Source organism: Cetorhinus maximus, chromosome 14 (genome assembly GCF_964194155.1).
Source record: "Cetorhinus maximus chromosome 14, sCetMax3.hap1.1, whole genome shotgun sequence".
In the NCBI taxonomy this organism is placed as follows: Eukaryota; Metazoa; Chordata; class Chondrichthyes; order Lamniformes; family Cetorhinidae; genus Cetorhinus; species Cetorhinus maximus.
Window position 1 is genome coordinate 115,194,102 of NC_135892.1, and position 12,171 is coordinate 115,206,272.

The 12,171-nt window shown below is 47.7% G+C and overlaps 1 protein-coding gene across 1 annotated transcript in view; it reads left to right on the top strand.

Annotated features, from left to right (window-relative positions):
* The window catches only part of LOC144690013 (protein-tyrosine kinase 2-beta-like), a 156,189-nt gene that overhangs the window by 116,445 nt on the left and 27,573 nt on the right, over positions 1–12,171 (top strand). Inside the window, exons 16-20 of the mRNA XM_078557544.1 lie at positions 736–851; positions 5,195–5,295; positions 8,026–8,115; positions 10,494–10,698; positions 11,166–11,280. Of these exons, the coding sequence (XP_078413670.1) occupies positions 736–851; positions 5,195–5,295; positions 8,026–8,115; positions 10,494–10,698; positions 11,166–11,280 (627 nt within the window). The remainder of the gene's footprint in view (positions 1–735; positions 852–5,194; positions 5,296–8,025; positions 8,116–10,493; positions 10,699–11,165; positions 11,281–12,171) is intronic.

Below are 12,171 nucleotides of genomic sequence, written 5' to 3' on the forward strand. Positions count from 1 at the left end.
GAGGGTCAGTACTGTGTGAGTGCTGCACTGTCAGAGGGACAGTACTGTGTGAGTGCTGCACTGTCAGAGGGACAGTACTGTGTGAGTGCTGCACTGTCAGAGGGACAGTACTGTGTGAGTGCTGCACTGTCAGAGGGACAGTACTGTGTGAGTGCTGCACTGTCAGAGGGACAGTACTGTGTGAGTGCTGCACTGTCTTAGGTACCTGTTGAAATGTTAAACTGTGGCTATACCTGTTTTCTCAGGTGGATGTTAAGTAATTCACAGCACTGTCTTGAAGAAGAGCACTGGACTTGTCCCCAGTGTTCTGGTTAATATTTATCCCTCGATGCATATTACTAAATGCAGATATTCTGGTCATTAATCCCTTCCTGTGGTGGGAGCTCCCACTGTGGAATTAGAGTCTCCATAACTTCAGACATGTTTACTTCCCTTGCCAGAACCCTATAGTTTCTCTATCACTGCAGTGAGGTCCATTCCTCCAGCCTCCGTTCCTCACAGTAACCCCGATAACACTGGCAGTATATCCCCCTCCCCCTCTCATTGGCCATTGGACATCCTGACCCTGACCGAGTCGTGGTTGTGATGAGGCTGAAAGGGAGCAAAACTCCAACTGCTCCAAGCTCTGTCACAGCCTCTCCCCTTCTCCAGAGTTTAACCTCAGCTCTTCCTGTTTATGTGCGGAAGCCCCGCTATCACCCGGCTGATCACGGTATGTGTGTTTTGTTAAATCAGCTGGAGAGCTACCTGGCAACAAATAAAAGCAGTCTGGAGGTGTTGACCCTCATCGACTACTCCTGGCAGATTTCGAAAGCTCTTGCCTATCTTGAGGGAGTGAAGGTTGTTCATCGGTAAGTCAAACATTAACAACCACCGGGTAACCAGGATAAATGTTCACAGGTTGGATGTGGAAATGTGTCGGGAGGTTCAGGCACTTAGAGAAAGATTGGAGAGTTGCTGATCAGCTATCCCTCGATGATGTTACTCAGGGTCGCGACTCTCTGCCTCGGGCCCTTGGGCCGCCCAAGGTGTGAAACTGAATTCAATAAAACCTGGAAAGTTTGGGGATAAAAACTGGAAAGTTCCTAGGAAAAGCTGCTAGATTGCAACCAAATTGCTGTTGGGGAAACACGGCATGGGCTCGATGGGCTGAACTACCTCCTTCTGCACTCTGACCAATCTCTGATTGTTGTCAAATCACAAGTAATGTCCTTCAGGGAGGGAGATCTATCACATCAAAACCTGGGCCATGCAGGTTTGTGTATGAGAAGTGTTGTCATGGGAGCAGAGTTAAATATGTCACTGAAGGAGCTGATGGAAAGAGTAAATCTGAGGATGGGTGTTGAAAATCTGGAGCTGCCTTTCCCCCAGGAGGCTGGGGGACGCTGAGAGTCTTGTATTTTCCACAACAGAGGTTGATAGGTTTGTGCTGGGTAAGAATATCAAGAGATTTGGAACTGAGCATCATGATGGCTATCATATGGATCAGATATGATCAAATTGAATGGCGGAGAAGGTACAAGGGGCTGTAGCCTCCCCTTGTTTCTAGGGCAGGTAGTCGAGTTTGATCGCAATCCATTCATTTCCACAGCTATTTCCTACTCACACCTTCCTCAAATTACCAACTGGCCAGAGTGGGATTTGAACTCCTGCCCTCTGGATTGCTTGTCCAATAGCAAGGTCACACCACCACGGTACCCAGTCCTGATAGACTGTGGGGGCTGCTTATTCCAGTCACAACATGTGGGCACCATTTCTGGAGAGGAGAATACTCTGGCTTTTTTACATCATTGTGCCTGGGGCTGAGTTTTGCTGCTAATTATCCAGGAATATGCCCGTTACATAAATATGTCCTGTGTTTGACCTTGTGTAAACTCCCAAAATCTTACTGCACCAAATGGTTCAGTCAATCTAAGAAATGTTTTTCATGAGTAGAGCTCAATGAAGTGATTATTACACACGAACATATGAACCTATGAACAGGGAGCAGGAGTAGGCAATTCAGCCCCTGGAGCCTGCGCTGCCATTTTTAATAAGCTCATGGCTGACCTGATAGTAACCTCAAATCTGCATAATCCCCAATAACCTATCACCCCCTTGCTTACCAAGAATCTATCCACCTCTGCCTTAAAAGTATTCAGTGACTCTGCTTCCACCACCTTTTGAGGAAGAGAGTTCCAAAGACTCTGAGTGAAAAAAATTCACCTCATCTCTGTTTTAACTGGGCGAGCCCTTATTTTTAAACAGTGACCCCTAGTTCTAGATTCTCCCACAAGAGGAAACATCTTCTCTACATTCACCCTATCAAGACCCCTCAGGATCCTAAAGGTTTCAATCAAGTCGCCTCTTACTGTTCTAAACGCCATGATTGAATGGCGGAGCAGACTGGATGGGCCGAATGGCCTAATTTCTGCTCCTATGTCTTATGGTCTTATGGATACAAGCCCAGTCTGTCCAGCCTTTCCTCATAAGACAACCCACCCATTCCAGCTATTTTTCTGGTAAACCTTCTCTGAACTGCTTCTAACGCATTTACATCTTTCTTTAAATAAGGAGGCCAGTACTGTACACAATACTCCAGATGTGGTCTCACCAGTGCCCTGTACAACTGAAGTATAACCTCCCTACTTTTGTAATCAATTCCTCTCACAATAAATGATAACATTCTATTAGATTTCTTAATTACCTGCTGTACCTGCATACCAGCCTTTTGTGATTTTTGCACAAAGACACCCAGATCCCTCTGAATCTCAGAGCTCTGCAATTCTCATTTAAGAAAATTCAAGGCAATCAGGCAGAGTCTACATGGTTTTGTGAAAGGGAAATCATGTTTCACCAATTTACTGGGCCTGAAATTTTAGGTCGCGGTTGGACGGGGTGAGCGAGCCTGGGATTGGCCAGGGAATGGATTGCGATTGATCCCCAGCTGTGATTTCACTGGCTGGTCAATTAACGGGCAGCAATCGTGAAGTATGTGCTGAAAAGCTCAGCGCTGCTGGGGTGGGGGCAGGAGGAGGGCGGGCGCTGACAGAAAGCCCCCTGAAACTCTTATAGAAACTCTTATTATCTGTTTTTATATTTCTGGCATAGCTTTCTCTCATACTTTAATTTTTCCCTCCTTATTAATCTTTCAGCCATCCTTTGTTGTTCCTTATATTCTGTCCAATCTTTTGACCTTCCACCTATCTTTACACAATTATGTGCGTTTTCTTTAAGTTTGATACTTTCCAGTTAACCATGGATGGTGTGTCCATCCCTTGGAGTTTATCTCACTTGTTGGAATGTATCTATTCTGTGTATTCTTAAATGTTTGCCACTGCATCTATATTGACCTATCTTTAACCTAATTTGCCAATTCACTTCAGCCAGCTCTGCTTTCCTGCCCTCATAATTGCCCTTATTTAAGTTTAAAAACATAGTCTTGGACCAACTTTTCTCTCCCTCAAACTGAATGTAAAATTCAGTCATATTATAGCCACTGCTAACTAGGGGCACCCTCACTATGAGATCATTAATTACTACCATCTCGTTGCACAATACCAGGTCTAGTATAGCCTGCTCTCTGGTTGGCTCCAGAACCTGCTGTTCTAAGAAACTATCCCGAAAACATTCAATGTACTCCTTATCTAGGCTATCTTTGCCCATCTGACTTTTCCAGTCTATATGTAAAGTAAAATCTCCCATGATTATCACTGTGCCTTTCTGACAAGCTCCAATTATTTCTTCCTTTGTTCTCCACCCGACCATGTGGTTACTGTTAGGGGGTCTGTACACAACTCCCACAAGTGACTTCTTACCTTTACCAATACTCATCTCTACCCAAACCGTTTCCACATCCTGGTTTCCTGATCTTAGGTTATCCCTCTCTAATGTGCTAATACCATCATTAGCCAACAGAGCAACCCCTCCACCTTTTCCTCGCTTCCTGTCCTTCCTAAATGTCATGTACCCTTCAATAACCAGGTCTCAATCCATGTCCTCCTGCAGCCCTGTCTCCGTTCTGGCTGTCAAATCGTAATTATTTACATCAAGGTTTTGAATGCCAAGTGCATTCAGATACAGAGCTTTTAGTTTTATCCTTTTATTCATTTTATAACCTCTAGTCTCATCTGTTAATTCACTGTTAGATTTGTACTCTCTATTTCTTCCTGTTAGTGTCAATCCCTCTGACCATACTGCCCCCTACTACCACTACATTCCTTACAATTCCCCCAGCTTGAATGGCTTCCTGTACCATGGTACCGTGGCCAATTAGCTCATCCACCCTGAAGCCCCTCTCTCATCCAAACAAGCTCAGACCTCTTGGGCAATTGCAAGGACTGAGACTCCTGCACTCCCACCCTCTGAGTTCCTTTACCTGCCTCACTTGCAGTCACGCCCTGCTGTCCCTGACCACTGACCAAATCAGAAGACTCCATCCTAAGGAGTGTGACTACCTCCTGGAATGAAGTGACCAGGTAACTTTCCCCCCCTCCCTGACATGCCGCAGTGTCTGCAGCTCAGCCTCCAGCTCAATAACGCGGAGCTGCGAACGCTTACTGCAGGTGTGTTTGCCCTGGATCACACTGGTACCCAGCAGCTCCCACATCCTGTAATCGCAGCACATCACCTGCCCTGCCATCTCCAATATGTGTTAATTAATTAATCATTGCAAATTAATTATAATTAATAAAGCCTACAGCTCCCATTGGGTTTTGACACTGCTAGTAAACTTTACAATACTGATAAAACAATACAGTACTTTGAATACTAATAAAACTAATAAAACCAGTTACTGGTTCACCTGCTCCTTCTGCTGCATCAAAGTGGAAATCACATACTGGAGTGTGAAAATAGCACCTCCTCCCCATTCTTCACCGAACTCCCCACTCTGCAAACTCCACTTCTTGCAGTAAACCTTACCTAAAGCACCTCTTTCCCCCTATGCACTGAATCTGACTCTTACTCTAAAATTGAACTTGAGAAAGGTTTACCAGTTGAATTCCCACTTTGAACCAAATCCCCACATATACTGACTCAGTCTCTGTCTCACTCAGGCCAAAGCCTCCCCTCACTGACCGTACACCTCTTAATATTTATCCTTCTGGCTGACTGTTTCTCCATTCCCATCATTCCTTCTTTCAGTTTCTCATTGTCTATTTCTCTCTCTCTCTCTCTCTCTGATCATCGATCCCTCATCTTTTCTTCACTCCAGGGACATAGCGGTGAGGAATGTTCTTGTTGCTGGTCCTACTTGTGTGAAACTGGGTGATTTTGGACTCTCGCGTTACATAGAAGAGGATAATTATTACAAAGGTAGGAACAGCTTTAAATCATTCAACACTTACACTCTCATTATATCATGCTGCTGACCTGACAATATTGTGAGGACCTGGGAGATGATGATGCCAGCACTCATGTTTATGATCTCAAATGGTTGCACCCTCCCTCGCTTCTGAGTGAGAGGGCTGTCACTGCAAAACCCACTCCACAGACTGGCAACATAATCCAGGCTAACACTTCCAGCACAGTACTGAGGGAGTGCCGCACTGTCAGAGCGTCAGTACTGAGGGAGTGCTGCACTGTCCGAGGATCAGTACTGAGGGAGTGCCGCACTGTCAGAGGGTCAGTACTGAGGGAGTGCTGCACTGTCCGAGGATCAGTACTGAGGGAGTGCCGCACTGTCAGAGGGTCAGTACTGAGGGAGTGCCGCACTGTTAGAGGGGCAATACTGAGGGAGTGCCACACTGTTAGAGCGTCAGTACTGAGGGAGTGCTGCACTGTCCGAGGATCAGTACTGAGGGAGTGCCGCACTGTCAGAGGGTCAGTACTGAGGGAGTGCCGCACTGTTAGAGGGGCAATACTGAGGGAGTGCCACACTGTTAGAGGGTCAGTACTGAGGGAGTGCCACACTGTTAGAGGGTCAGTACTGAGGGAGTGCCACACTGTTAGAGGGTCAGTACTTAGGGAGTGCCACACTGTTATAATGTCAATACTGAGGGAGTGCCACACTGTTAGAGGGTCAATACTGAGGGAGTGCCACACTGTTAGAGGGTCAGTACTGAGGGAGTGCCACACTGTTAGAGGGTCAGTACTGAGGGAGTGCCACACTGTTAGAGGGTCAGTACTGAGGGAGTGCCACACTGTTAGAGGGTCAGTACTGAGGGAGTGCCACACTGTTAGAGGGTCAGTACTGAGGGAGCGCTGCACTGTCCGAGGGTCAGTGCTGAGGGAGCGCTGCACTGTCCGAGGGTCAGTGCTGAGGGAGCGCTACACTGTCCGAGGGTCAGTGCTGAGGGAGCGCTGCACTGTCCGAGGGTCAGTGCTGAGGGAGCGCTGTACTGTCCGAGGGTCAGTGCTGAGGGAGTGCTGCACTGTCCGAGGGTCAGTACTAAGGGAGTGCTGCACTGTCCGAGGGTCAGTACTGAGGGAGTGCTGCACTGTCAGAGGGTCAGTACTGAGGGAGCGCTGCACTGTCAGAGTGTCAGTACTGAGGGAGCGCTGCACTGTCGGAGGGTCAGTACTGAGGGAGTACCGCACCGTCGGAGGGTCAGTACTGAGGGAGCGCCGCACTGTCAGAGTGTCAGTACTGAGGGAGCGCCGCACTGTCGGAGGGTCAGTACTGAGGGAGTGCCGCACTGTCCGAGTGTCAGTACTGAGGGAGTGCCGCACTGTCCGAGTGTCAGTACTGAGGGAGTGCGGCACTGTCCGAGTGTCAGTACTGAGGGAGTGCCGCACTGTCCGAGTGTCAGTACTGAGGGAGTGCCGCACTGTCCGAGGGTCAGTACTGAGGGAGCGCCGCACTGTTGGAGTGTCAGTACTGAGGGAGCGCTGCACTGTCGGAGGGTCAGTACTGAGGGAGTGCCGCACTGTCAGAGTGTCAGTACTGAGGGAGCGCTGCACTGTCGGAGGGTCAGTACTGAGGGAGTGCCGCACTGTCAGAGTGTCAGTACTGAGGGAGCGCTGCACTGTCGGAGGGTCAGTACTGAGGGAGTGCCGCACTGTCAGAGTGTCAGTACTGAGGGAGCGCCGCACTGTCCGAGTGTCAGTACTGAGGGAGTGCCGCACTGTCCGAGAGTCAGTACTGAGGGAGTACTGTTCCTCCTATTGGCTGTTAAGCCAAAACCAAATCTGCTCCCCCTCCCCCCACCCCCCGGCCCCTCCAGGAGTGTGTAATGACAATATATTGAATAGAGCAGGGGAGCTTTCCCCAGTGTCCCTCAAACAACACCTCTAAAGCAGATCATCTTATTATCCCATTGCTGTTTGTGGGATCTTGCTGTGCTGAAGTTGGCTGCCTTCTTTTCTACAATACAACATGACTAAACTTTTAATCTATTTCATTGGCTGTGAAATGTATTGGGACGTTCTGAAGTTGTGTAAAAAATTGCAAGACCTTTCCTTTATATAAACCATTGAAATGTTTGTGAGTAATTTCAACCTTTAGCGACATTCAAACAGGTGATCCCAGTCAGGGATCCCCCTCCTCACCTGAACTATGCATCAGCTTCCTCGATGGGTCAGTGTAGAGGGAGCTTTACTCTGTATCTAACCCCGTGCTGTACCTGTCCTGGGAGTGTTTGATGCGGACAGAGTAGAGGGAGCTTTACTCTGTATCTAACCCCGTGCTGTACCTGTCCTGGGAGTGTTTGATGGGGACAGAGTAGAGGGAACTTTACTCTGTATCTAACCCCGTGCTGTACCTGTCCTGGGAGTGTTTGATGGGGACAGAGTAGAGGGAGCTTTACTCTGTATCTAACCCCGTGCAGTACCTGTCCTGGGCGTGTTTGATGGGGATAGTGTAGAGGGAGCTTTACTCTGTATCTAACCCCGGGCTGTACCTGTCCTGGGAGTGTTCGATGTCAAAATGAGGTGCAACTCGTGAGAAAAATACCTTCTTCATCATTACTACATACGTCATCTTAATGATGAGAAACATTTGTGAAAAATATGAATATATGAGTGCTTTGGCTCCGTGTTCACTGCGCTGTGAGAGACGGAGTTGAACAATCTATTTATCCTGAGATCTTGTCATTTATTCCTTAGCATCAGTGACTAGAATGCCGATTAAGTGGATGGCCCCAGAATCCATCAACTTCAGACGCTTTACCTCCTCGAGTGATGTGTGGATGTTTGGTAAGTGATTGAGTTGAAGAATGGGTTAATGGTGCAGCAAGTAAGAGGCTCCTTGGCTCGGGGAGGGGAGAGGCTAACCATGGACCTTCTTCCCTTGCAGGACAGAGACTCAGGCAGCTCCATAGCCACCTGTCTGAGCGGAGCCATCCAGTCAGCCCCACTCCCCCATTCGACACCCATAGCCCCGAAAGATTATTCCCCTCAAGCGTCCATCCAATTTCATCCTGAAATTACTGATTGTTTCTGCTTCCACCCCCTTCGTGAGCAGTAAGTTCCAGGTCATCACCACTCGCTGTGTAAAAAGGTTCTTCCTCACATTCTCCCACATCTCTTGCCCAAAATCTTAAATCTGTGTCTCTCAGTCCTTGTACCATCAGCCAATGGGAACAGCTTTTCCTTGTCTATCTCATCCAAACCTGTCATAATCTTGTGCTTTTCTGTCAAATCTCCCCTTGATCTCCTTTGCTCCAAGGGGGAGAACCCCAGCTTCTCCAATCCAACCAAATCCCCCATCCCGGGAACCATTCTGATAAACCTCTGCACCCACTCAAGGACCCTCACATCCTTCCTAAAGTGTGGTGACCAGAACTGGATGCAACAATCCGATTGGAGTCTAACCAGAGCCTTATAAAGGTTCAGTATAACTTCCCTGCTTTTGTACTCAATGCCTTTATTTATGGAGCCCAGGCACCCATATGCTTTGCTAATCACTCTCTCAATGTGCCCTGCCGGCTTCACAGATCGATGCACATGGACCCAGGTCCCTCTGTCCCTGCACACTTTTTGGAATTGTTCCATTAAGTCTATATTGTCTCTCCAACCAATCCATTCTGCCAAAATGTATCAGCTCCCACGTCTCTGATAGAATTCTACCCTCCACTTGTCTGCCCGTTCCACCAGCTTATCCATGTTCTGTTGTGGGTGATTCACATCATCCTCTCAGTCTGACACACCTCCAATTTTGGAATCATCAATAAGTTCTGAAATATAACTCTGTCTTCCAAGATCCAAGTCATCTACGTATCACTAAAAAAGCAGTGGCCCAAACACTGACCCTAGAGGATCTCCACTGTCCACCATCCTCCAGCCTGAAAAACAACCATTTACGACAACTGATCTGTATCTCAGCTACATCTGCCCAGTTTTTCCCCCTATCCCCTCCCCTCTTATAGTATCATTCTCGCTGCTGTGTGCTCAAACACTAGGACAGAGTTCACTAGATGCCAATCGTTGTGTGTGTTACTGACCTCACTTAGTCTGCTTCAGATTTTCTTACGTGGCTCTTGGTGAGGAATCCGGGAAGCAGCCCCCAGTCCTTATCACTATCCAGTAATTGCTGCCTGGAACTGAAGCCATGTGACAATAAGACTGGAACAGGATTGGTTGGGAATATGATGCAACCTCCCCCCACCCGAACCATGGTCCACCAATCAGTGGACATTCACTGCCCAACCCAAAATTTGAGAAATGGTCAGTGTGCCAAAGTACTGAGGGTGACTGAGTTATTGAGACACAGCGAGGGTGAAATTGGCCTGGTTGGGGAGGTGGGACCCGTGTGCTGTGTCAAAGTGAATCAGCAGCTAGTTATCCACTTATCCTGACATTCCTTTCCATGGAAATGGTGTGTGCACTGAGACGGTTTATCTACCCCATCGCTCTGAGACAGGTTATCCCCATCGCTCTGAGACAGGTTATCCCCATCGCTCTGAGACAGGTTATCCCCATCGCTCTGAGACAGGTTATCCCCATCGCTCTGAGACAGGTTATCCCCATCGCTCTGAGACAGGTTATCCCCATCGCTCTGAGACAGGTTATCCCCATCGCTCTGAGACAGGTTATCCCCATCGCTCTGAGACAGGTTATCCCCATCGCTCTGAGACAGGTTATCCCCATCGCTCTGAGACAGGTTATCGATCCCCATCGCTCTGAGACAGGTTATCCCCATCGCTCTGAGACAGGTTATCGATCCCCATCGCTCTGAGACAGGTTATCCCCATCGCTCTGAGACAGGTTATCGATCCCCATCGCTCTGAGACAGGTTATCGATCCCCATCGCTCTGAGACAGGTTATCCATCCCCCATCGCTCTGAGACAGGTTATCGATCCCCATCACTCTGAGACAGGTTATCGATCCCCATCGCTCTGAGACAGGTTATCGATCCCCATCGCTTTGAGACAGGTTATCCATCCCCCATCGCTCTGAGACAGGTTATCCATCCCCCATCGCTCTGAGACAGGTTATCGATCCCCATCGCTCTGAGACAGGTTATCGATCCCCCATCACTCTGAGACAGGTTTTTTGTTTTATGCTCTATTCTATCATCCAAGAGTAACCTCCCCAACTCCTTGCTGATCTTTAGTTATCACTCCCTCTTTAGGTGTCTGCACGTGGGAGATTGTCAGCTTTGGAAAGCAACCATTCTTCTGGCTGGAGAATCGGGATGTGATTGGTGTATTAGAAAGAGGAGACCGGCTTCCAAAACCAGACTTCTGTCCACCAACACTTTACACTCTGATGACCCGCTGCTGGACATATGAACCTCGAGAAAGGCCAAAGTTCACTGAAATAGTCTGTCAATTAAGGTGAGACTATCACTGCCAGAACAGGGAGGGGTTGGATTTCAAACCAGCTGACAGGGGAAATACTTATACAGTATCTATATCTAGAAGAGGAGTTACTGAGTGACAGTGTGAGGGAGCTGGATTAACATCAGTAGAGATACAGTCAGTAACACAGGGCGCTGGGGGGAGAGGGGTTACTGAGTGACTGTGTGAGGGAGCTGGATTAACATCAGTAGAGATACAGTCAGTAACACAGGGCACTGGGGGAAGAGGGTTTACTGAGTGACAGTGTGAGGGAGCTGGATTAACATCAGTAGAGATACAGTCAGTAAAACGGGTTGATTGGGGAGCCTATTCAATGTTTCTGCTTTGTGTCATGTTCCTGCTTTCTCAGTGAATGGGCAGTGGTCAGTCGGTGTGTGGACTGACTGGTAGGAGTCCCTGTTGTGGCCCATCTGGATCTGGTCTCTCTCTCTCTCCTTTTGCAGTGATATTCACCAGATGGAAATTGAGCAGCAGAAGGAGAGGAATTACTGGACACAGCGTCGCCTCACCTCCAGGAACTTGGACCATCCGGCCATCGTAAATGAGGCCCCGCCAAAGGTATTCGATGAGTTGTTTACAAGATGAGAAACATTGAGATTCTGGTTAATAATGAATAACATTCGATATCTTCAGCAGATTTAACTGTAAGAGAACGGAACCTTCAATCCCTTCCTGACACGTTCCCAAATGTGGTTCTGTGTATTGAACAGTTTAGTTTATAACATTCACCTCTTCGTCCTGCTCTGTCTTCCTGAAACCTCTGGCTTTTGCCTTAAATAGTCTCTCCAGTGAGATAGTGGGAACAAACTAAATGAATTCATTTAGATACAAATTAGAGAGGTTTCTTTTAAAAAAAAATCACATTTTATATTCCGGTATCTGAGTAATTTAAGGCATGATGTGTGGTCAAGTGTAACATGGGGCAGGGAACAGGTCAGTTTGGCTTCCTGGATCCCAAGCTCCCTAACACTGTGGGATTTCTTCAACTTGTGTTGGGTCAGTTGTAGGCTCATTAATCAAGATTGATGGCTGTGATTAATCTACAACTCCATTATCATTGTATCACACAACTACCTGGAGAGTAGAAGGTGAACTAGTTGGCATTTGGTCCTTTTTCATTGAGCAGTTTCAGTGTTCCCATGTACAAAGGGATATATAAAATAAGAGCAGGAGGAGGCCATTCAGCCCCTCGAGCCTGCTCCACCATTCAATAAGATCATGACTGACCTGTTTTGTGGTTCCCATCTACCCCTAATAATCTTTGATTCCCTTTCCTATAAAGAACCTACCTACCTCCATCTTAAAAATATTCAGTGACCCCGCCACCACCACCTTCTGAGGCAGAGAGTTCCAAAGTCCACAACCCTCTGAGAGAAAAAAATTCTCCTTATCTCTGTCCTAAAAGGGCGACCCCTAATTTTAAAATAGTGCCCCCTAGTTCTGGACTCA